Below are 26,741 nucleotides of genomic sequence, written 5' to 3'. Positions count from 1 at the left end.
TGCCTGGGTTGCAAGTTCAATTCCCAGTAAGAGGCGTGCAGGAGGCAGCTGATGAATGATTCTCTCTCATCATTGATGTTTCTCTCTCCCTCTCCCTTCCTCTCTGAAATCAGTAAAAATATATTACGAAAAAAAACCAAAAACAAAAACAAAAAAAACAGCACCCTGTCCTACGTATGCACATACACACACATGGTCATGAGCTTCAACTTCCAAGAGGTCACAGAAGTTTCCATCTACTATTTAGAGGTAAGGGAACACTGTTTAGTTGAAGAATTATGAGTAAGATGATCAGATCACAAGAACACAAAGACTCACTGTTACATTTTCCAGCACGCCCTTTCACTCGCCCCAAGAGGACCAAGTAATTTACAAAAGAACCCTAACGCAGGGGGGTCATAAAACAGACTTTAACAACAGTACACTGAGATGAAAAGCTGGAGCAAGAACGTCAAACTGTGCGCATGGGACAGTCCCAACCCAGGAATAGCTAAGGGCTGCACACGACCCAGGGGCTATCCACCAGAAGCCCTGAGGTAACACCTGCAGTCCCAAACTTTAAACAATGCATCACTGTCTCCGGGAGTCAGTGTTGCCTGCTACTCAGCTTCCATTTAAGCCTAACATGGGTATAATTACAAGAGAATGATAAGAGCATTGTCACCCATCAGTCAGAATACTGACAAAGGCAACAAACCCAGTACAAAAAGTTACCCCTAAGCATCTGGAATCTTCTGCTGAGAGACAGTATTTGACAATCCAGTCAAGCAAATAAGCTCACTGATGAGTAATGCCAGTTCCTGGCCCATACCTTCCCACTCATCTGTCCACTCTTGCTTGATCTTATTTTATTTTTAATCCTCACCCGAGGATATTTCTTCCATTGATTTTCAGAGAGAGTAGAACAGAGGGAGGGAGGGAGAAAGAGAGAGACATCAATGTGAGAGAGACACATGGACTGGTTGCCTACCTCACTGCCCAGACCCAGGAGCAGACAGTGAACCCACAACCCTTGACTGGGAACTGACCCTGTGACCCTTTGGCACTGAGCTAATCCTGAAGATGCAAAACCAGCGTAGTGGCCGCATTCTCTTTTAAGATGTGCTGAAGTCTTCTCAAGATGAGTGAGGCAAAACTCTGGACGCCACGGAAGCCGCCTGGCCTTAGAGAGGAACCTGAACCAGGCCCTTTTGGAGCTGCATGCCTTGGGTTCTACCCGTGCAGACCCTCAGCTCTGTGACTTCCTGGAGAACCACTTCCTGGATGAGGAGGTGATACTTATCACGAAGATGGGCGACCATCTGACCAACCCCTGCAGGCTGGCTGGCCCCCAGGCTGGACTGGGCGAGTATCTCTGAGTATCTCTTCGAAAGGCTCACTAGGAGCCTTTGGAGCCCAGAGGCCTTTGAGGGGCCCCTCTGCATTCCCCCAGTTGTCTGGCTTTTGCCTGAGCCTCTCCCCAAAACCTCTAGCGATTCTTTTAACCACCCGGGAGCCCTCTCCTATGCATTGGACCAAATGAAACAATAAAGCTTTTTGCAGGGGGGAAAAAGGCACACACACACAAAAAGAATCGTATGTTGTTTCTAAAGTTACCTCTAAAAGGAAAGAGGGAATAGAGTGGGAGGAACAAGAATAACAGCCTTCTTTAAAATCAGCCTCTCCTGATTTTGTTGACTTTGGAACCAACAAAACATTACACCACAATATAAAACAAACACGTTTTTAGCCGGAACCGGTTTGGCTCAGTGGATAGAGCGTCGGCCTGCGGACTGAAAGGTCCCAGGTTCGATTCCGGTCAAGGGCATGTACCTGGGTTGCGGGCACATCCCCAGTGGGAGATGTGCAGGAGGCAGCTGATCGATGTTTCTCTCCCATTGATGTTTCTGACTATCTATCTCTCTCCCTTCCTCTCTGTGAAAAATCAATAAAATATATTTTAAAAAAAAATAAAAAATAAAAATAAAACAAACACGTTTTTAAAAAGCAGTTCCTAAAATTTAAGAGTAAAATAAAGCAAATGTACCTAAATATATACCATCCAGTTGTTGGCATAACCATACAAAAAGAGAATAACTGAAAGTGGTTTTATACAAAATAATTTGAAAATACATTCCCTATGTGATATACAGGGCAATATGAACTGCAAAAGAATCTTAATTTTTTTTTCCAGAAGTCACATTATGGGTGACAGTATTGACACTGTAAGTTAAAACAAATTAATAATTATGTTTTCAATGGGAAGTGGGATTAGGCCTGGGAGAAAGAAAAATAGATGATGGGAGAAAAGAGATACAGATGTAAGAGAGAAAGATGTATGAGTAATGAGATTAAGTAAAAACACTAGCATCCTCAATATGATTTGGACTATAAATACCCAAAAAGCACTCATAATATATTTACCTTGAAAAAGAACATATTCTAGCTTGGTCCAGTCAAATTGAGAAATAATAACCAACACAGCAGCAATGAGCATATCTAGTGCCGACACTATAATCCCTAAACACCATTTCCCACTAAAAGGCTGTTTAGAAAACGGCTGATTCCCAGGGTAGGGCAAAAACTGTACATGAAGAGCCAAAAACATCCTGTCACTGCAGAAAGCACAGAAACTAGCAAAGTGTATACAAGAAACATAGGACCTTCTCTCTCCATCTCCCTTCCTCTCTGATATCAATAAAAATATTTTTTTTAATTAAGAATATCCCATGGCCTACCTAGATATATTGTACAAGAGTAATCAAAGTGTTGATAACAGCCAAGTTTCTCTTTATGAAAATATTTTGGCTAATAAATGAAGAAGGGAAGAATTAGAATATCACCATTTTTCAACCCCCTAAAGAGTTAATGGACCTTAAGCAATGATCATACACAAAATGAACATATGCAAAAGACACAGATGTTATGTACCTCTTATGTACCTCGTAAGGGCGGTAACACAACCCTACCTATTCAGTAATCCTGTCAAAGACAGGGGTGTGTGTGTGGGCGGTGGGGGGAGGTGAATCAGATCAAGCTTCTAGATCTAGCCAACTTAAGGTACCAGAGAACATGTGGTGGGAGGGGCAGGGTGAAAAACAATAGTCTCAATCCAGACTATAGGAACTTCTACAAGACAAACAGCTGTTTCTATCAATCTATGAATGAACATAGATAAATGAATAGCCCATTCCTGATCAGGGCACATACTCAGGTTGTGGGTTCAATTCCTGGTCAGAGCACATATAGAAGGCAACCAATAGGTCTTTCTCTCTCTCTCTCTCTCTCTCTCTCTCTCTCTCTCTTTCTCTTTCTCCCTCCCCCTCTCCCCCTCCTCTCTCTAAGCATTTTCTTGAGCGAGGATTAAGATGATCTCTTATATAAAATGCCTGTGGCCGTCACGCTGTAACACTGTCACAACCAAAGGAGCGGAGGCTCTCTAGGCGGGCGGGGCATGAGCTACTAGCGGCTGAGAGCTACTAGCAGTGGAGAGCTAAGAGAGCTTGGAGCAAGCGGAGGAGGGCAGGGTGCGAGCTACGAGCGGCGATGGGCGGGGCGGCCAGCTGAGGCAAGTGGAAGTGAGCTTACTCGTGCACAATTTCGTGCATGCTGGGCTTCTAGGATATACATAAATATATGCATGCATACATACATTGCAGAGAGGAAAAGAGAGGAGAGTTGGGAAACAGAAAAGGAACCCACATGATACCATTGTAATTAGCTAGTTATTAATAATAGGAAAGGAGTAAAGGAAGGCTAGACGTTATAGGCATATCATTTGGGCAGCTTCACCAGGAAGCTGCAATGTTCCACTCCCCAGGGAATCACTGGCCTATTCCCTGCAAAACACTGGGGGAAGGGATCCAACCAAGGGAAAATAGACACATGCCCAATAAAGTTAGGCTGATACGGAGAAGATGCTTGTCTGTCAGTCACACCTGGGACAACGATTATTGGCCAGAATGGGCATTGCCACTGTAATCACACGATAATGTGGGAAGACATAATCTCTTGTGCTCTCAGCTCTTAGCTCATGGGTCTCTTGTTCTGCACCTGCCCATGTTTCTTTCATAGCTGTGTGGCCCTGCGGATCCCACACACAATGGACTGATGAACTGCTTGGGGAAACATAAGCTGAGCTAGCCTGATGCTGAACTGGAGTGTGGAAATATGGAATGAGAACGCTTGACACTGGCTCTGATTTTAGCTCTACTAAAGCCACAGCCAAACTTCTTTTATGGCAGGACAAAGGGAAATGGGACTTTGGAAACTCAAAGATTTAATTCCATGAAAACAAAGCTTTCTACAATATTGCATCCTCCTATGGGAGTCGCAGAAATTTCTTTTCCTCAGAATATCCCAAGAAGTCCACCCCCACTAGTAACCAGGGGAGATGAATGAGGACATCTCCTATCCCTTAACACATACAACCTGTATCAACTAAATACACTTTATTTGGATATGTCTTCAAACTACAAGAAATGAAGACAAAGAAATATGAATGCTGCCTAGATATTAATGATACTAAAGTATCTTACCTAATAATAGATCTTACCTAATAATAGACAAATATGCAAATTGACCATACCTTTGCTATACCCACCAGCCAATCGGATGAGTATGCAAATTAACCAAACAAAGATGGTGGTTAATTTGCATACATAGGCACCCAGCAGCAATTGGAGCTACAATCAGAGCTGAGGGGTCCCCTGCCCAAGCCTAACACCTTGAGGAGGGTGGATCCGGCAATGGTGGGGAGCTGGGGGTCCCCTGCTCAGGCCTAATGCCTCAGCCACAGGGACGAAACCAGCGATCACAGGGAGCAGGGGCGGATCTGGCAATTGCAGGGAGCAGGGGCCGAGCCGGCAATGGTGGGGAGCAGGGGTGGAGCCGGCAATCATGGTTAGGAGAGGGTCCCCTTGGCCAGAGGCATTAGGCCTGGGCAGGGGCGAAGGCAGCAATCACAAGGAGCAGGGGCGGAGTTGGGGGTCCCCTGCCCGGGCCTAATGCCTCGATCAAAGGCATTAGGCCTGGGCAGGGACGGAGCCGGCGATCACAGGGAGCAGGGGTGGAGCTGACGATTGCAGGGAGCTGGGGGTCCCCTGCCCGGGCCTAACGCCTCGGCCACAGGCATTTGGCCTGGGCAAGGGCCGAGCCAGCAATTGGTGTGAACTACAGAGGAAACACCTTTTCTGACTGCTCATTGGCTAAGCTCCCTGTATGCCACTGGTAATATTCTTAGTAACTTGGGTAATAAGAATCCAAAAAGGTTATCTAGGGTTTTTCCACCACACTCCTGGAGAAAAAAAGGAAGGTCTGCTGCTGGAGGGCTAAGAAATGTCATATTCTGCCCAAGCTGGTTTGGCTCAGCGGATAATGCCTCAGCCTGCCGACCGCAGGGTCAGGGTTCAATTCTGACCAAGGGCATGTACCTAGGTTGCAGGCTCCTCCCTGGCCCGGGCCCAGGTCAGGACTCATGCAGGAGGCAACCAATCAAAGTGTTCCTCTCACTTTCATGTTTCTCTCTGTCTTTCCTTTCTCTTCCACATTCTCTAAAAATCAACGGAAACATATCCTCAGGTGAGGATAAAAAAAAAAGAAAGAAATGTCAAATCCTATGAAAGACACATCTTGAAAATGCCTAAAGAAAGTTGTCATTTTTTCATGGTGAAGGGACTGGAGTCTGTGTTGATGAAAACACCTTGGTCACTGCGGTGACTGGCAGTGGCTGCAGCAGCGGGGTGATGGGGCTGGTGCCTTCCCCTGATCAGCCCGGTTGCCTTCCACAAAGGGAGGCCAGACTGTGGCTTAGGCCCGCTCCCCAAGGGGAGCAGAGAGCGGGCCTAAGCCGTCAGTAGGACATCCCTGAGGGCTCCCAGTATGTGATAGGGGGCAGGCTGGGCGGAGGGACCCCCCCCTCAGGTGCACAAATTTTTGTGCACCGGGCCTCTAGTTGTATATAATAATCGTATTAGGATTATATAAGGGGAAGATTCCACATCTTTTATTTTTTAATTGTATTTTTATTGATTTCAGAGAGGAAGGGAGGGAGAGAGAGAGAGGGGAATATCAATGATGAGAATCATTGATCGGCTATCTCCTGCATGCCCCCTACTAGGGATCAAGCCTGCAACCCAGGCAAGTGCTCTTACAGGGAATTGAACTGTGACCTCCTGATTCATAGGTTGACGCTCAACCACTGAGTCACACTGCCGGGCAAGATTCTACATCTTTTAAAGACACATTCTAAAATATTTATTAGAACTCCTAGCTGGAGTTGCTCAGTGATTAGAGAGTCAGCCCTCAGACAGAAGGGTCTCAGGTTCAATTCCCAGTCAAGGGTACAAACCTAGGTTACAGATTTGCTACCCACCCACAGTGGGGTGCATCAGGGAAACAACCAGTTCATATGTCTTACATTGGTGTGTATCTCCCTCCTCTATCTCCTCTCCCTTTCTCTCTCCCTTTTTCTTTTCTTCTCCTCCCTCCCTTGCTTCCACTCTCTCTCTGAAAAGCAATGGAAAAAATATCCCAATTAACAAAAAATTAATATCCTAATATATTAAAACCCTGGGTCCATCACAATCAGAGGCTCAACCAACCAGAAGTCAGTCCTGCAGTCAGCACTGGGTTGCCATAGTGACCCAGCACTGACTGCTGCAGATGCTGGCCCGGTGCCCCAGCACTGACTGCTGAAGGGTCTGCGAATCAAGCCGAGAGAGAGGCCTGAAGAGAGAAGCAGGGTCCGATCCGTAGCCTGTGTGGCAGCTATTGATCAGCACTTGCCTCTCTCTTTCTATCCTGGCGGGGCCAGGAGCCAGGCCTCCATTTCTCTCCAGACCTTCACCAATGCTGCTGATCAGACCCGCCTTTCTGATCAGGCCCTGTTGATAGTCCCAGAAACGCTGACTGGCATAGAAACCAACCAATCAGAACCAAATCTGGGTGAAGTGTGAGGAGCTAATGGTTGCCCAGGAGGCGGAGCTTTTGCGCTGACTGGCATAGAAACTGACCAATCAGAACCAAATCTGGGTCAACTGTGAGGAGCCAATGGCTGCTTTGGAGGCAGAGCTTTTGATGCCAACTGGCATAGAACCAAATTGGCCGGCAAAAGAGGGAAGTTGGGGGCGAGATCAGGCTGGCAGGGGAGGGCAGTTAGGGGTGATCAGGCAGGTAGAAGCAGGTAGGGGTAATCAGGCCGGCAGGGAAGGGCAGTTGGGGGAGAGATCAGGCCAGTAGGGGAGGGCAGTTAGGGGCAACCAGGCCAGCAGGGGAGGGCAGTTAGTGGAAGATCAGGCTGGCAGGCAGAGGAAGTTAGGAGCAATCAGGCAGGCAGGCAGAGAGGTTAGGGGTGATCAGGCAGGCAGGCAGAGGGGTTAGGGGCAATCAGGCAGGCAGGCAGAGGCAGTTAGGGGCGATCAGGCAGGCAGACAGGTGAGCGGTTAGGAGCCAGAAGTCCCAGATTGCGTGAAGGATGTCCAACTACCAGCAGTCGGACATCCCCCAAGGGGTCCCCAATTGGAGGGTGCAGGCTGGGCTGAGGGTACCCCCACCCACTCTGTGCAAAAATTTCCTGCACTGGGCCACTAGTTTATAGATAAAATGATGTGATATCTAGGAAATGCTTCAAAATAATCTTGGGAAGTTAAATGAGTAGGGGTTCAGATGAATCAAGACTGGTCATGAGTTGATAACTACTAAAGCTGGCTTAGGGTTACATAAGGGCTTATTATCCTATAGGGGAAGAGAGGAATTTTCCCTCTACCCTTCTGAGTTTTTGGCTGAGACCCCTTGTAATAAAAGATAAAATCACAAGAAAAAAACTAATAGAAGCTCATTAATATGCACATAGCCTGTATACATGGAAGATGCCCAGAAAAACTGAGTAATTCCAAGTTACTCCCTTAAATACCATCTTCAGGTAAAGACAAAAGAAAGACTGGAGAAGTTATGAGGGGTTAATAGGAAAAGCATGGTAAAATAAGGATAGAGTTGAGTTTGTTGTACAGCTTTTTCTTCTTAGACTTCTTCACTGTGATTTTCTAGTGATTTAGAACCATCACATGGAGATTTCCTTTATAAATGTCAATGTCCCTTACAGAAGCGTAACTCCTAGTCTGTTTTCTGAGCTTCTCCCATGTCAATCCTATTCTATTTTTCTGTTTTTGAATGTCCTTACAAACTTCCCGGGGGGAAAACACACCGTATGAAGCAGCTGACAGAGGAGCACACAGCTACTGTCAGAAAAACACACACCTACTCTGGGCTCTCTGACCCGTGGGAGGGGGTGTGGCAGGGAAGAAAGCATCAGGACAGAATGCAAAGGGCACTGGCCTAGGAATTAGAACATTTGCTTCAGAGACCAAATCGGCTACTTGCAAGTCACAGGACTCTAAGCCATCACATGCCCTCCACGCCCTCATCGGTGGAAATGCCTGCCTTGTCTACCTTAGAGAAATCCTGGAACAACGACACGAGCTGAGACAGTAAAATGTGCTCGGAACCCAGCATGAGAATAAGTGTAAGCCATCACCACGTTTATTACACCCAATTCCTGGACGGGACCTACTCCATGCTTGGCAGCAAACACTGGCAGAGGCTGGTTTCACAAAGGGCTTGGAAAACACGCTGCTGTTCACAGGCACTCATGGCAGAACGAGAAACCTTAACTGAAATCATTCCTAAAGGCCAATTTTCCTAGACAGTAATGGAAAGTTTCACTTCTAGGCAGATTTTCAATTTAACCATTTTGAATGCAATCCTTTTAAAATAAGTCACCTACTTCCCTGACTTTTTTTTTTTTTTTAGTATCTTTTTTGATTTCAGAGAGAAGAAGGGAGAGACAGAAACATCAATGATGAGAGAGAATCATCAATCAGCTGCCTCTTGCACGTTTCCTACTGGGTTTAGAGCGGGAAACCTGGGCATGTGCCCTGACTGGGAATCGAACCGTGACCTCCTGGTTCATAGGTCGATGCTCAACCATTGAGCCACACCCGTAGGGCTACTTCCCTGATTTCTTAAAATGGGCTGAGAAGCATTCCCTTGTTAACGACTCAGGGTCATTGCTATGGATATTGCCATGCTAGTGCTATGTGCCTGGAACCAGCAGGGTGTACACAGCAGGTCTGCTCTGAGGGTCTCCTGTTAGCTTTTTTGGATGCTCCCTCCATCTCTCCTTTGCTGTGTAGCTCTAAGTGGTTGCTCCTGGCTCACAATTATTTTAGCAATTTCTTCACCTGGCTTGGGCGGAGGTGAGGGACACCTGGAAGAAAGATCTGGGAAATATAAAAAAAAAGCCCAGTACCACTCTCAGAGAATCAGCCCTAAGTCAAGGCATAAATTCTACTCAGAGTTTTGTTTGTCTGTTTATTTCTTGTCCAGCTGCTTAGTTTCAACACGAAATGTTTGCCTTCCTACAGCCTCCACCTGGACCGAAGACAATCTGCTACAGTGGCCTCAGACAAAGGCCAGCATTTTTCCAAAGGTCATGGAATAGCCCACTCCTCCCCTCTCGGGGGAAGGGGACTGGAGAACCCACAGCAGCTCTTTGAGGCCATGTCACAAACATATCAACAGGCAGAGACCTAATCTCTCCAAGAAAAGGCCCCAGGACTGGGGAGGTGGCCTTCCCCAAGGTTTGGCCCTAGAAGAGGCTTCAGGCTCCTCCCTCTACCCTGAGGGCTCTGGATGGAAAGAGACTTGCTCCTTCCCCATTGCAGTCTCCATGGCGGTGCACCAGGGCCCAGGAGTGCTGGGAACTCACTGGCTGTTCCCTTCTAATTAGCGCTGGCCTATAAGAACACCGCGTTCATCACCATCCTGGTACCTGTTTCTCCGAGCATATAATCATTTCTCAATTCTGTAGGACAGAGGTTTTCACTACTTTGAAATCCCAACCTGAAAAGCCTTGCCTTGGGCCAGCGTCACCCAGCCTCCTCCCCTGGCTGCTGCCAGCGGGGGCCCAGGGAAGGCCCTGCCCACGCTTTGATAATTCTCAGGCCTTGAGCTTCCTAGAAAATCCCAGGTTGAGTTTAGATCCTCTACTATCTAAAATGCAAAGACCAACAAGGAGCATAGACATAAGACCACAAAACGGGAAGCTGCTTCAAGAAATCAATCATTAAACTAACGTTCATCTCAGCTAACTCAGTAACTAGTTTTAATCACTGAAAACCCAGAACAGCACTTGAAAATGATTTTTGAAATATAAACAGAGCCTTCCTAGTTTCACCCTAAGAAATCATTTCCAACGTCTCCAAAACAGCAGAGTGTCAACAAGCAAGTCTAGGAAAACAAGAGTATTTGTGTTGGATTTCAGGCTTCTTTTGGCTGCCAGAAACAAGAAATTCAAGGTTTACTCCTAGCTGAGCTCTAATGACCCTTAGGGGCCCCTGAACTTCACTGCATCACAACGAAGAGTTCTGCCAGTTATTATCTTAAACACACAGTTCAAATGAACAGCATGCTCATCTAGGGAATCTAGGCCACTGTCTAATTTTATACCACAAACCACCTGAACGCAGCATGAACAAGCAAGCACACTCCTGGGAGAAAGCCCAATACCACTTCACCTCTGATTTGTCTGCTACCAGCACTGCCCGGTGCCATCCAGCTGTCACCATGAACACCCCAGGCCCAGTGCACACCCTGCGATGTGAGAGTGTGTTCAGACATCGAGACAGAACTGCCCCCCCACACTAGTGCCTGATGTGGGATTCCCATCCTTGCTGAGCACATGCACATGCACTTCTCGATTCACCAGCTCGCGGCAGACAACCAGGTGCTCTTGCTGAGTAATCTGAGAAATCACAATCTGAGTCCCATCCAAGACCGCTACGTCCTGGGTCCATCTCATGGAGCTGACCTGGAATGGAGCCTTAGGAGTGTGAATGAATGTTCGAGAACTTAGGTCACCGGGGCCACAGCCACAACAGCACCCACTTGGGGATGGTAATGAGTGGAAGGTGTCTTTCTACAAGGCCCTGGTCCATCTGAGTGCACCATGCTGCTGCTGCTAGCATCAACACCCTAGCCCAGTGGTCGGCAAATACCGACTTCTGCACATGGGCCACGAAGTTTCAATCGCACTGTACATGCGAGCCCGCATGTGGTATTTTGTGGAAGAGCCACACTCAAGGGGCCAAAGAGCCGCATGTGGCTCACGAGCCGCAGTTTGCCGACCACTGCCCTAGCCACTTTCAGCACCCAGGGGACCTGGCCACCCCAATTTTCAATCCTCAGTCTGACTTCCTGCTCCAGGAAGTTTCTTTTATTTTGTTTGTACGCCTGTTAGGGTTTGCAGAGCACCACTTTAGCATATAAAGCTTTTCTTTTATTTATATACTAGAGGCCCAGTGCACGAATTCGTGCACAGGTGGGGTCCCTTGGCCTGGCAGGCAATAGAGGCCAATGGGGGTGGGGGGTGGGGGGGGGGGACAACGGCCAGCTGGGGGGAGGGGCCGCAGGAGTTTGGCCAGCCATAGTGCACATCATAGCAACCGGTCATTCCAGTTGCTTGACATTATATATATAGAGATATATATAAATATTATTAATACATATAGATTGATTGAGTATTGATTTCAGAGAGGAAGGGAGAGGGACAGAGAGACAGAAACATCAATGATGAGAGAGAATCATTGATTGCTGCCTCCTGCACATCTACTGGGGATGGAGCCGGCAACCTGGGAATCAAACCATGACCTCCTAGTTCAACCATTGAGCCAAACCGGCCAGGCTCCAGGGAGTTTTTAGCATCTTACTTATCATAGCTAGGCCAAGTCCAAGATGCACATGTCTGAGATTCTGAAGACACTGGACATGGTCCTAGACATGGTCAGGCTCTAATCACAGAGTCCAAGACAGAATCGCAGCTCTGTCCTTCATGCTTTGTGTCACCCTCGGCACAATGTGTATCTACTTGGCACTGTGTGTCCTCCTTACTAAAATGGGGTTATAAGGATACTTTCCACCTTGTTTAGAGTTGGCCAACAGAATAAGTGTAATATTACATATAAGGTGCTCATAGAAGCTTAGTGTTTAGTGTTATTACTACACTTAAAATACTACTCTGCCATCACTGCCGCTGAGTAAGCCCTGCTGAAACCACTACTGGCACTACTATTACCACTCAATATGAACCACTGCTGCTGCTATTACTACTAAGGCGTATAGTACTATTCCTGTTGCTACTCATACTAATATTAATACTAATACTACTGAGTATGAGCCCCATGTTGGCTAGGTACCAGGTGCTGGAGAAGCTGAAGACAGGCAGGTCTCAAAGGGTGGCTGGCCCCAGTTGCTGGGTTTGAACTGAGCTTGTTGTCCTGGCTGGCTCCTTGGGGTGGTGTCTCTAAGCCCCAGATGGTGACTAGATCCCATCTGAGAATGAGCTTTGGGTCTCTACTGGGTAAAGAGAACCTGGCTGCTGCACCTGCGTCCAGTCCTCCAATCCTAGGTGTCCTAGATCTCCCAATAGTTGAGTACTACTGGGGCAAAAATCCCAGCACCACAGTGGGGCCTACCCTCTCTCTCTCAAGAGGAACCCTAGCTCCTGCAGCTCTACCTCTGTGTCTACTTCTCCCAAATTCTGCCCAGTAAAGACGCAAAGCTTCTCCAGCACCTGGTAGCAAAGGTAAACTAGAGAACTGGGGGCAGCAGAGGGAGCCTGCTCCAGCATTCTATCCCAAACTAGCCCGAGGCCACTCAGTCCATCCACCCACAACCAGACACATGGTGTGGGCCACAGGCACATCCGAGGCTCCGAGGACTCCTGGCAAGCAGAATTCATGAGAGCTCTGCTTGGGGAGGTCAGCAGTCACATTTGGTCAGGAAAGGCTACAGACACAGGCCACAGTGACACAAGCTTCACACCTGCTTATTTCAAACTGAGACTTGTCACAATGTAGAAACACCATCACTGGAACACCTGTGCACAGGTCAAAGACAGGCTGGCCAGCCCAAGGGGCTCTTGCACCCTCTAATACCCCCAGTTAGTCCCACTGGTCTGCATCTCCACCCTGCCCTTCACAAGGCCACAGCGGTATCCACATGGTGGTTGGTGCCCTCTCAAAGGAGGCACTCTGCCCATACACCTGTCCCCAACCTCTGGCACACTAGCCAACCCACATCTGTCATCAACAACAACTTCAGTTTCCCAGGACCACCCCGTCACCTGTACCTGTTAGCTGACAGAGTCCCTGGTTTTCTCCAATTGTGTAGGGGAGAGTTCATCTACCTAGCCACCCAATGCCCACAGTGCCCTTCACTACAGCAGAACCTTTTAAACAGGAGCTACAGCCCTAACCGATTTGGCTCAGTGGATAGAACATCGGCCTTCGGACTAAAAGGTCCCAGATTCGATTCCGGTCAAGGGCATGTACCTTGGTTGCGGGCACATCCCCAGTAGGGGGTGTGCAGGGGGCAGCTGATCGATGTTTCTCTCTCATTGATGTTTCTAACTCTCTATCCCTCTCCCTTCTTCTCTGTAAAAAATCAATAAAATATATTTTAAAAAATAAAAATAAACAGAAGCTACACCTCCTACATCCAATCAACTGACCCACCCATCTCACCCCCAACAAAATGCACTTATGACAACTCACTGCCCTCCTGTAGCTAAAACAGCCCTTTCATAGCAAGTGCAACTTCTGTCTCTACTCATCTCAGGCACATGCAGGGCCACCAACGTCCATAAGGCACGGAGAGCATGAGCTATGCAGGCAGATTTTCAGCATACCTACCCAGGACAGGTAGGCTTGCTAGCACTGTGCCCCCAGGCAGACAATGTCTTACTGGAGGCCCTTCAGGGCAATGGAGGTCATTGACATCATGGATTTCTGCCTTGGGTTCTCTGTAGCACATCCCCTCCTACACTCCCCGAAATGCCAGCTACCAAGACAACCTTCCAACCAGCCATCGGCCCAATAACCAGAAACCAGAATGGGTGATGCCCAAATTCTCCAGAATTCATGGTGATGCCAGAGCTTCTCCAGAGAGAAGGCAGTGCTTTGTTGTACCCGGGCCCACTGAAAAGGTGGTAGCCTGGAGGCACGTCTGCTCCTGGGAGCTCTGGCCAGCTCCAGCCCAGACGCAGGGCCCCGGGTTCTATTTCCCTGGAAGGTGACAACACCTGTTTGGGAGAACATTTATCAGATCTGGCCTGGCCAAGGTAACAGTTATTTGTAGAGCACCTGTAAAATACCTTGTGATTCTGGGCGCTGGGCCCAACTGACTTCCTCCAAACCACATGTTCCTGGAGGTTGTGGGATCTTCTTCCGGTCAAGGACCACTCAGTGTTTATAACATTGACTGAGCACCAACCGTGTCCTAACATGGTAAGAAATGTCTTCTCTTTTCAGGGCTGCCCTTCCTCAACACTCTACTTTAACTGGTTAACAGAAAAATAGTGACCCCCTCCTCCCACGTCCAGTCATTTAAGTAATTGCCCAGCCTAACGGTATCGTGTTTCCTGGATACCTTTTATCCACAGGCCTTAAACTTCTTGCCTCTCTCCCCAATGGTTCCAAAAAACAGTTCACTGCGGTCAAAGCTTTTACCTCAAGTAACGTAAAAAATCCCAGAATTGCATAGGATTTCCAGTAACACCTGATGATTGCTTTTGTTAAAGATGGCTCCCGTGGGACCTTCTGGGCTCTCGAAAGTTCTTCATCCCAGTACCTGTGAGGAGAAGCACAGCACGGTGAAGAGCAGCACGCCCGGCCGCAGGGCAAACCAGGGAGGTAACAGAGGGAAAGGTAAGGGCCTCTTGCCGGGCACTTCACCCCTGTCCAATAGATGCTGGCTAACTGTCTGCAGGGCTCCCAGAATTTGCGGTGCAGTATCTGAGGCACCAGAACATCAGGCCTGGAGGGGAACAGCCCCAATCTCAGGAAACAAGTTCCTGCCGGTTCTGCAGGATTATGGCACCTTGAGCAGCCCAAGAGGGCAGACAGGAGTCCAGACAACTTCCTGCAGGGATACCTCCTCCCCAGACGGTTCTTGGCATTCAGGGCTCTGGCTCGGGGCTGTCTCCACTTCCACAAATGCACAGGCACCTCCAGTTTCACCCACCTGTCAAACAGGTTAAGCTCAGGGACAGCCTGAGGGTTAGGGAGGGCAGTGTACCCAAGCTCCAGAAGGACCCAAAGGAAGGCAATACCCCGTCCAAAGTCCAAAGCATTAGACCCTAGAGCAGTGGTTCTCAACCTTCCTAATGCCGCGACCCTTTAATACAGTTCTTCATGTTGTGGTGACCCCCAATTTCATTGTTACAAATTGAACATAATTAAAGTATAGTTATTAATCACAAAAACAATAAGTAATTCTATATGCATTTTCCGATGATCTTAGGCGACCCGTGAATGGGTCGTTCAACCCCCAAAGGGGTCGAGAACCGCTGCCCTAAAGGCTCTCCTTCCACCCTTCTCCTCACTGCCTATGCTTACCTTTGCAGCTCTTCCCCAAGTTCTTTTGAGCGATCTTGCGGAAGCACTGAATACATATCATCTTCTTCTAATCTCCGTTTGTGACCGATTTTAAACAAGGGGTTTAGCCACCTGTTAAAAATGGAGAGAAAAATAAATGACATCTACCCAAAAATACACATCTGTATCTCATTGGAATCCTACATCCATAAGTTTTTGTTTTTAAAAAGTCTACATTTTAAATACACAGACATGGGGGGGGGGGGAGGGGCAGGGTGAGCTATCTTAGATATGTGCTTACACACCCACAAAGCCCCTGGCTCTGTCTGCCCGAAGGGCCTGGAAACAATGACACACCAATGTCAAAGAACACTCCGGGCAGGCGCCCAGGTCTCGGTTTTTTAATACCTTTCCTGCCATAAAGAAACCAAGGCTCCTTGAAGAAATGACTGGCTCCAAGGCTGGGACAGTGAAGTGTAAGCACATCACAAGCAGCTTTTTTTTTATTGCAGTATAAGCTTTTGATTGCTGAGGCATCCACTTCAAAGACAGTCGACTCAAACACATTGCCAGCTACGTGACTATTAAAACCCAGGCCACCCACCCTTGAACTTCCCTTTTTCTTGTTCAGAAAACTCTGTTTGACCTAGATAAGTGATCCTTTCACTGTCGACTTGCTTTTTCCCTTCCTGCACTTTAATTACCCACTCTTATGTTTTAAATTGATCAAGAGTGAACACACAACACCCTAGGCACCCCACCCTCAATCCCAGTAAAGGCAGAACCCCAGGCTCACACTCATAACTCCTCTCGCTCTTTCTGTCTCCCTCTCTCTCCCTTATTTTCTCTCTGTCTACTCTGCCAACCCCAAGACCTTGCTGCGTAGCCCCAGGCAGGACTTGTGAGTAAACACCTTATCTTTTTTCAAAGTTCCCTGAAGATCACCGTGGAGGTGCAGCTGGCAACCTGAAGAACCACAAGGGCTGGTCCAGCTTCAACACTGGCTCCCCAGGGAAAATGTCTGTGAGGAGTGCCCCAAGCATTCCTAGCAACGGCATCCCTACCCAGTGATCAGACCAACACAAAACAGGCAGAGAAAGTACAAGATGGGCCTGAAACATCTTACACCAGGGGTCCTCAAACTTTTTAAACAGGGGGCCAGGTCACTGTCCCTCAGATCGTTGGAGGGCCGGACTATAGTTTAAAAAAAACTATGAACAAATTCCTATGCACACTGCACATATCTCATTTTGAAGTAAAAAAACAAAACGGGAACAAATACAATATTTGTATTTGCATGTGGCCCGTAGTTTGAGGACCCCTGTCTTACACCATAAGACAAGGAAAAGCTCAAAGAAATCATGAGGATATGTCCAAAGGATAGAGGAGCCAGCCTGAAGAGCTCTCACTAGGCAAATCTGGGATATACTGAGCATCACGATAAATAAATGGAATGAACAAGAATCCACCAATCCTTACTTTCTGTAAATGGGAGAGAAGGGAAAGTGCTTGCATTCTCAAATGCAAATAAATGTTGAAGGAACAACGGATTTAGAAATAAATGATCAATGGGAGCTCTAGCTGGTTTGCTCAGTGGTTAGAGTGTTGGCCCTCGGACTGAAGGGTCCTGGATTCGATGTTGGTAAAGGGCACATACTTTGGTTGCAGGTTCCTCGGCCCTGGTGGGGGTGCATGCAGGAGGCAACCAATCAATGTGTCTCTCTCACATCAATGTTTCTCTCTGTCTCTCCCTCTTCCTTCCACTCTCTAAAAATTAATGGAAAAAATATCCTCAGGTGAGAATTAACAAAAAAAAAAAAAAAGAGAAAGAAAGAAAAAAAGAAAAGAAATCATCAGTGGGAGTTAAAACCAATGAAAGTTTGATGTGGAAGAGAATATTCACATAATCTCAAATTACTTTTTAACTGTAAAAGGAAAAAACTAACTTTATAGAGGACCCAAGAAAAACCCTATTCAAATAAACTGCCATTCTCCATTATGCATTATTTAAGGGATAATAATTAATATGCAAAGCTAGCTCAAAGATTAGCACCATTTTACTGATTTTGCCAGGGTAAGGAGACTTCTGACGCCAGACAACAATCATGGAAGCAGAGATCATGTTTACCTCCTTTACTGCTTTATCCCCAGCACGGCACTGGGGACAGAGCAGGTGCTCAAGAACTGCCTGGTGACCCGAACCGGTTTGCCTCAGTGGATAGAGCGCCGGCCTGCGGACTGAAAGGTCTCAGGTTCGATTCCGGTCAAGGACATGTACCTTGGTTGTGGGCACATCTCCAGTAGGAAGTGTGCAGGAGGCAGCTGATCGATGTTTCTCTCTCATTGATGTTTCTAGCTCTCTATCCCTCTCCCTAATCACTGAGGAAGCAGGAAGAGAAACTGAGCTCCAGGTTTTGCTAGCCCTGGAACAGGAACCGGAAGAGTGGCTTCTAGTCCCAGCAATGACACTGAGAACCCTAGGGTTCCCAGAGCCTCGGCCGTCTCCCTCTCCCCCGCCTTCATTTCTACGAGGCCCAGATTTTGGACCTCCATGACTTTTTACCAGTCATTTCATATCGCTATGTTTCAATTTCCTTCCAACGCAAAAGTATAAATCGGTGAGCTTTGCCACTAAACAGGCTTGAAATGTGCTGGGCCACTTACTCTACAGTTGTGCCCTTCAGCAAGTGCTCAGGCAGTCAGCACTGGAATTTACCCAGATGATGACCGCTGGTCCTGAGCGGCCCTCTTTAAAATTCTGCTTGCCCGGGAGAAGATGCTCAGCATCACTCATCATCAGGGAAATGCCAATCAAAACCACAGGGCGATACCACCTCTCACCCATTAGAATGGAGAAGTGTAGGCACGGATGTGGAGACACTGGAAGCCTTGCACAATGCCGGCGGGAATGTAAAATGGCACAGACACAAAAGGACTGATACTGTAGGATACCACTTACATGAGGTACTTGGAGTAGTCAAATTCAGAGAGACAGAAAGTAGGAGAGTGACCAGGAAGGAAGGAAGAAAGGAAGGTGAGGAGTCAGTGTTTAATAAAATACTAGTACTAATGCAAGATGAAAAGAACTGTGGAGATTGGTTGTACAACAATGTGGATGTACTTAAACACGACTGAACTGTACACTTCAATGGCTAAGTGATAAATTCTATGTTATGTGCATTTTAAGAAAAATTTTAATGAGTATAAACAAAATACAGATTGAGGAGGAAATCCTACTGTTAAGAGTCTAGGACTTTGTCACTTCCTGTGTGTGTGACCTCAAAGTAGCCTTATAATTTACTAGATGCCTGGTGTGCATGAAAATTCATGCACTGGAGGGGGAGTCCCTCAGCCCAGCCTGCCCCCTCTCACATTACGGGAGCCCTCAAGGGCGGGGGGAAGGCGACGTCCCCATCACACCTCTGCTGCTGCCACTGCCAGCAGCGCAAGCCTCGGCCGGCCCTGGGCTGCTGGGTAGTCAACATCCGAGGCTTGCCTGTGCCTTGGGCTGGCCCTGGGCGACTGGGGGGCTGAGGGACTAGGGGACTCCGGAGGCAGGCGCGCGAAGCGGCCGGACCCGCCTAGGGGCGGGCCTGGCTGTGCTGTGCGCCTGCCGCCCCAGCGGGGCTGAAGGGACTGGGCACCACCATCTTGTGGCTGTGGGCACTGCCATCTTTGAGGGCGTGGTAGTTAATTAGCATATTCCCTCCTTATTGGCTGTGGGCACTGCCATCTTTGTGGGGGTGTGATGGTCAATTAGCATGTTCCCTCTTTATTAGATAGGATTAGTATTGGCCTCCAGCAAATGGGAAGGACCCCTTTACATAGCACCTCCCTCAGCCACTGAAAGATCAACTGGAGCTGCTATGAAAACTTAAAAAATCCCACCAAATATCAGCCATTACCAGGATAGTACCCTTAAGTAATCACATTTGGACCCCATTAGAAAGTCTAGTAACTTAGATGAAATTACTCAAACATATTGCTTTCATGGTGGCTTTCGACTTTAAAAGGCTTTTGACTTAAGGACCCTCCCAATTTCCTTCACTGCTCAGTTCTCAGAAAGCCAGCTGAGCCCTACAGGTACCAGCAGGGGCTGAAGGTTTTCATTTCCATCTGCTGGAAGCCCACTTTTGTAGGAGCCTACATTATCTGTCACCATCTAAGTAAGGAATTAGACATGGTCAACTGATACCTCGATTCCAATTTATGCCTCAGGGAGCTTACTCAACAATTCCAGATCACTGCCAAAGGGGCCACCCCCACCCAGCTCTGCCCCAGTGGTCCTCCTCTCCACAGGGACACTCTCTCCATCCACTCTTCGTCCACAACACTTGATGCAGCAGCAGCCTTTCCCTCCTGTTTCACCATGGCTGTAACTCCTTCAGAGCAATGACTACTCTTAAACTACTTAGAAGCTCTGTGATCAAAGACAGTGTCTGGTATGTCTTGGCAAGATGTCATTGGAATCCATCCAGGTTGAGACTGGAACACCCACACCTCAGGTAAACTGTCTCAAAATAGGTCACCACCCCAGCATTCCTGGAGTGGCCCACAGCCAAGTCAAATTAAATGCAGCGGCAACTCTCAAGCTAGAATCGTCTTTCCTCATTCCTCTGCGGTTTTCCGCCTTTCCTAAAACTTGCTCAAAATTCATTTCTCTATCCTTTCCCCCTTCACCTACCACCTGTTCTTTCCAGGTCAAAATAAGCCAGGTGGCAGTGCAGGCTGTGCCCCTTTTTTCCCCAATGTTCCCCAGGTCCCTGCACTCCCTCTGCCCAGGAAGCCACATGGGTCCTCCCAGGGGATGGGCACTGCAGAAATCCCTGGTCCACCCCTGGCCTTCTTGTCTCCCTTGTCTCCCACGGCTAACCCATGCCTTTCTGGCTTCATAGTGTCTCTTGTCTTATCACCACACATCTTCACAAGAACTTTTCCCACACCACAACCAACACCCAGAGTCTACTACTACTGTGAGTGGATAACTATCCTAAGTCCTTCTTTAAAACACACACACACACACATTTGCACACAATTCAGTAACCTTAGGAACAAAATGGGTCATGAGTAAGACACTAGTTCTCCTGCCCATGGCTGTGAGGGATAAAGCACTTTAGAACTGGCAGGTTGATCCCTAGTGTAGTTAGCACAGCCCAAGTGACCACCACTAGGGTAAGGACTCATTGGCAAGATCTCTTCTGAGGCTGTGAGTGCCTAAGTGCTGGCTGGCTCTCTCTGAAAATACGGTCAATAGCTCCTATTCCAATCAAAAACCTTCTAAACTATTAAAGCTCATCCTCTATAAAGGATTACATAGATCTTGCTTCCAAACTCAGAGAGTAAGGATGGACCTGGAGGGTATTACTGACTAACAACGTAAGCCTTTAATATCACTCATTGGGATCAGAGCATCAGAAAACACTTTACTTGGGTCAAAGAATTTTACTTAATCACATGCATGTGGACATATAATTCACTGTCTTAATTAATTAAAAGGATACCTCCTCAAGGCTAAAGAACTGATCTGCACAGTTTAGTCAGTTATCATAATGCTTTCACAGGCTGCTCAATTTATCAGTCCCTGGGAGATAAACATCTGGGCAGTTAGGTTAATTTAAGAGATATATCACCTCATGCCGCTGGCAAAGCCCTGCCTCAGCACAAGCTGGTGTGTGTCTGCGTATCCGCAGTAGCGCCAGACTGCTTTTCCAGCCACATATCCCACTGTCCTAAAAGGAACGCTTTCTCACAGCCAGACCAGTTGCCCACTCATCCCCTGAACATACATTGACACTCCTACCTCCATCCCCCCAACCTGGGAAGCCTTCATTCTTTTTATTTATTTACTTATACTTTATTTTTTACAGCAGTTGCAGGCTCACAGCAAAACTGAGCAGTAAGTACCGAGTTCTGAATCACCCACTCTCCCACAACCTCCCACAGTATCAAAATCTCCCACCAGAGTCGTACATTTGTTACAATGGATTAGCCTATATTGACGTGTCATTATCAACCAAACTTCACAGTAAGGGTCATTCATTATACATCTGTCAAAATCCATACATCCTATGGGTTTTGACAGATGTGTAATGACATGTATCCACCATTACTGTATGATACAGAAGAGTTTCACCTAAAAATCCTGTGCTCCACCTATTCATCCTTCCCTCCTCCCAACCCCTGGCAACCACTGATCTTTTTACTGTCTCCATGGCATCACACAGTAAATATTTAGCCTTTTCATGCAGAAACCGGTTTGGCTCAGTGGGTAGAGAGTCGGCCTTCGGACTGAAAGGTCCCAGGTTCGATTCCGGTCAAGGGCATGTACCTGGGTTGCGGGCACATCCCCAGTAGGAAATGTGCAGGAGGCAGCTGATCGATGTTTCTAACTCTCTATCTCTCTCCCTTCCTCTCTGTAAAAAATCAATAAAATATATTTTTTTTTTTAAATTTAGCCTTTTCAGACTTGTTTCTTTCACTTAATACGCACTTAAGGTTCCTTCATATCTTTCCATAGCTTGATAGCTCATTTCCTTTTAGTGTTGAATAATATTCCATTAACTGGATGGACTATAGTTTATTTATCCATTCCCCAACTAAAGGGCATCTTGGTTGCTTCCAAGTTTTGGTAATTATAAATAAAGCTGATATAAACAACCGAGAGGAGGTTTTGTGTGAGCCTAAGTTTTCAAATCCCTTTGGTAAACGCCGAGAAGCATGATTGCTGGGTCACACGGAAAGAGTATTTAGTAAGAAGCCTGCACACTGTCTTCAAAAGTAGCTGCATTAGCCCAGCCAGTGTAGCTCAATGGTTGAGTGTCAACCTCGAGGTCACAGTTCGATTTCCGGTCAAGGCACATGCCCGGGTTATGGGCCCAGTGCCCTGGTGAGGGGCCTTCGGGGCGCAGCCGATCAATGATTGTTTCTCATCATTGATGTTTCTATCTCCCTCTCCCTTCCTCTTTGAAATCAATAAAAATGTTTTTTTAAAGTAGCTGCATTATTTTGCAATCTCACCAGCAATGAATAGGAGTTCCTGCACCCCTTTTCTTTTTAATTTGACTTATTCCCAGCTTCAAGTTCTAGCTCCTTCACTTGGCCCCTCTCTGACCTCTCTCTCCAGCAAATCTCTCCTTCTTTGGACACATGGAATTTTGTCACTTGTCAAAAATCCCTTATACATAATCTCTCATGCCTAAGGTCACGCAGTGGAGTCCCACACAAAGATCCCAGCAAAAAAAAAAAAAAAAAAAATGCTGGGTGGGGTACACATTATTATTTTGAAGAATAATAGCTTAAAAAATTATATTCCTCATAAAAATCTAGATTCCCAAGCACTCTTGAATACCCAGGTCTATCTACACTGTGTCCACATTTACCCAGGCTACTCTGATATTGTGTATTGTACCCTACAACATTAAAAAGAAATGCCAGTCATTATACACTCATGATCATAACATTATTCAATACTCAAAAGGTGGAAGTAACCCAAGTGTCCATCAATGGATGAATGGATAAACAAAATATGGTATATACATGCAATGGAATATTATTTGGCCTTAATATGGAAGGCAATTTCTTGTTGTTGTTAATCCTCACCTCAGGATATTTTTCCCATTAATTTTTTTTGTTTTTGTTATTCCTAACCCAAGGATATTTTTTTCCATTGCTTTTAGAGAGCATAGAAGGGGAGGAGGAGAAGGAAAGGGAGAGAGAGAGAGAGAGAGAGAGAGAGAGAAAGAAACATTGATATGAGAGAGAGACACATAGACTGGTTGCTGTCCACACACATCTGGACCAGGTCAGGGATGGAACCTGCTACCCAGGTATGTGCCCCTGACCAGGAATCGAACCCTCAACCCTTTGATGTGCAGGCTAATGCTCTAACCATTGAGAAACACCTGCCAGGACAGGAAGGCAATTTTTTAAATATATATTTTATTGATTTTTTACAGAGCGGAAGGGAAAGGGATAGAGAGTTAGAAACATCGATGAGAGAAAAACATTGATCAGCTGCCTCCTGCACACCTCCTACTGGGGATGTGCCCGCAATCAAGGTACATGCCCTTGACCAGAATCGAACCTGAGACCTTTCAGTCCGCAGGCCAATGCTCTATCCACTGAGCCAAACTGGTTAGGGCAGGAAGGCAATATTTATACATGCTACAACATGGATGAATCCAAAGTATTATATTCAGTGAAATAAGCCAGTCATAAAAGGCAGCCACTAAACTGCACAATTTAAAAATGGTTAATATGGTAAAGTTAATATTATATACACATACATATACACAAAGGAATATTATTCAGCCATAAAAAATAATGGCCCTAGCTCATCTGGCTCAGTGGATAGAGTGGACTAAAGGGTCCCAGGTTCGATTCCGGTCAAGGACATGTACCTCGGTTGCAGGGGCGAGTATGGGAGGCAACCAATCAATGTGTCTCTCTCACATCGATATTTCTGTCTTTCTGTCACTCCTCCTCCCTTCCACTCTCTCTAAAAATCAAAGGAAAAATATCCTCAGGTATTGAGGATATTTTGTAGCATGTATATTGTAGCATGTATAAATATTGCCTTCCTGCACATTTGTGACAACATGAATAGAAGTTGAGGGCATTATGCTAAGTGAAATAAGTCAAACAGAAAAAAACAAATACAGTATGATCTCACTTATATGTGGAATCTTAAAGAGCTCAAAGATAACAGAGAACAGATTAGTGATTGACAGAGGTGAGGGGTGTGGAGGTGGGCAAAATGGCTGAAGAGGGTCAAAAGGTACAAACTTCCAGTTATAAAATAAGTCATGAGGATATAATATACAGGATGGTGACTCTAGCTCATTATGCTGTATTGCATAATGAGAATAAATCTTAAAAGTTCTTATCACAGGAAAAAATTTGTATTTATGTGGAGTGATAGATATTAAGACTTAATGTAGAGAGAAACCAAGATGGCGGCATAGGTAAACACCGGAGTTTGCTGCCTCGAACAACCACTTCAAAAATACAACTAAAAGACGGAACGGACATCACCCAGAACCACAGGAAGGCTGGCTGAGGAGAGACTCTTCAACTAGAAGGAAAAACAACAGCATTACGAGGCTTAGAGGAGGCGCAGTGTGGAAAATTTAAAGGTACGGTGGTGCGGCGGTGCGTGCGCAAAGCGGGCTGGTGGCTGAGGGCGCGGTTGTCGTTTTCAATCAGGAGTGAGTCTCAGACTCTGGGCTACAGATCCAGGCGAGTCTCTAGGGACCCTGACTCAAACAGGAGAAGCGGGACTGTCTGGCTATGGTCCCTCTGAGGTTTGCAGCGGTTGCGGGGACAGAGAGGCAGAGCCCCTGGAGACGGACTGAGAGCAGCCATAGCTGCTCCCTCCCCCCGCCCTGTTGAGCCCGCCCCGCCCAAACCCTGCACAGAGCCATTTGCCGATCGCCTCAGGCAAAGGCTGGACTAGCGCCTCCCCAGAGGACTGAAGTTTTCCACACAGCTGATTCCTACAGCCAGTCGGCCTGGTGGTCAAATCCCTCTAGTGTTAACTACAACAATTAAGGCTTGGCTAGAACAAGACTGCGCACAAAGACCACAAGGGGGTGCACCAAGAAAGCATAAAAGATGCGGAGACAAAAAAACATGACAGAAATGGAGGATATGGAGCTAAAAATCGCAATTTTGAGGGCTTGCTATAAACTTGAGCAGAGCCTCACGAAAACTAATGAGACCCTCGATGCTACGATAAAGAAATTAGAAAGTAAGCATACACGGACTGAAATAAAGAATATTATACCCAAATAGCAGACCAGAGGAGAACAAGAATCAAACCAAAGATTTGACAAAAAACACCCAACTGGAAAAGCAAAATGAAAAAAGAATCCGAAAGTGTGAAGATAGTGTAAGGAGCCTCTGGGACAGCTATAAGCGTACCAACATCAGAATAATAGGAGTGCCAGAAGATGAGAGACAGCAAGATATTGAAAACCTATTTGAAGAAATAATGGCAGAGAACTTCCCCCACCTGGTGAAAGAAATGGACTTACAGGTCCAAGAAGCGCAGAGAACCCCAAACAAAAGGAATCCAAAGAGGACCACACCAAGACACATCATCATTAAAATGCCAAGAGCAAAAGACAAAGAGAGAATCTTAAAAGCAGCAAGAGAAAGAGACTCAATTACCTACAAGGGAATACCCATACAACTGTCAGCTGATTTCTCAACAGAAACTTTGCAGGCCAGAAGGGAATGGCAAGAAATATTCAAAGTGCTGAATACCAAGAACCTACAACCAAGATTACTTTATCCAGCAAAGCTATCATTCAGAATTGAAGGTCAGATAAAGAGCTTCACAGACAAGGAAAAGCTAAAGGAGTTCATCACCACTAAACCAGTATTATACGAAATACTGAAAGGTATCCTTTAAGAAGAGGAAGAAGAAAAAGGTAAAGATACAAATTGTGAACAACAAACATGCATCTATCAACAAGTGAATCTAAGAATCAAGTGAATAAATAATCTGATGTACAGAATGAACTGGTGATTATAATGAATCAGGGACATAGAAAGGGAATGGACTGACTATTCTTGGGGGGGAAAGGGGAATGGGAGATTCGGGAAGAGACTGGACAAAAATCGTGCACCTATGGATGAGGACAGTGGGTGGGGAGTGAGGGCGGAGGGTGGGGCGGGAACTGGAAGGAGGGGAGTTATGGTGGGGGGGGGGTGGAGAGGAACAAATGTAATCTGAACAATAAAAATTTAATAAAAATAAAAAAAAAGACTTAATGTAGTGATCACTTCAAAATATATACAAATATCAAATTATGTTATACATCTGAAATTAATATCAATCATACCTCAATTTTTTTTACAAATGGTAGATTCTGTGTATTTTACCATAAACTTTTTAATTAAAAAAACACACAAAAAATGCCAGTTGAAATTCACTAAATAGATTTCCTGACACACTAATGGGTCCACTGTGTGTACAATGCCCTTGGTACTACCATCATCCCCACACCATCCAGGGGTCCCTCGAGGGCGGGAAGCCTGTCAGGCCTTTTTGCATACTCCATTCCCAGCACAGCTCCCTGGACAGCTGAGCTCAGCGTACATTCGAGCTGCAGGGAAATGATCCAAAGGATAAACTGGCATTTAGGCTGCAATGAGGCTTCTGTGGAGGGTTTCCTCCTTGCAGAACTCACACTCGGTTGTCACTCCCGCATCACTTCTTGTTTCCCACAGTGAGAAGGAAGTGAAATGTACATGACCAAAATACACGTAGTTCCCCGAGCTGAAAAGACCAAGAGGCCCCACAGAGGAGTGTGCCCGACTGAGAGG

The 26,741-nt window shown here is 46.5% G+C and overlaps 1 protein-coding gene across 1 annotated transcript in view; it reads right to left on the bottom strand.

Moving 5' to 3' along the window:
• ABCC4 (ATP binding cassette subfamily C member 4 (PEL blood group)) overlaps positions 1-26,741 on the bottom strand; it is a 248,533-nt gene that overhangs the window by 191,065 nt on the left and 30,727 nt on the right. The window contains exons 2-3 of the mRNA XM_070408769.1: positions 15,432-15,542; positions 14,544-14,664 (exon numbers count right to left, since the gene is read on the bottom strand). Of these exons, the coding sequence (XP_070264870.1) occupies positions 14,544-14,664; positions 15,432-15,542 (232 nt within the window). The remainder of the gene's footprint in view (positions 1-14,543; positions 14,665-15,431; positions 15,543-26,741) is intronic.

This window comes from Myotis yumanensis, unplaced genomic scaffold, assembly GCF_028538775.1.
Source record: "Myotis yumanensis isolate MYYU_CA2020_CCGP unplaced genomic scaffold, mMyoYum1.0.hap1 SCAF_3, whole genome shotgun sequence".
In the NCBI taxonomy this organism is placed as follows: Eukaryota; Metazoa; Chordata; class Mammalia; order Chiroptera; family Vespertilionidae; genus Myotis; species Myotis yumanensis.
Note: the sequence above shows the minus strand (reverse complement) of the source record. Positions and strands in the feature narration are given on the sequence as shown.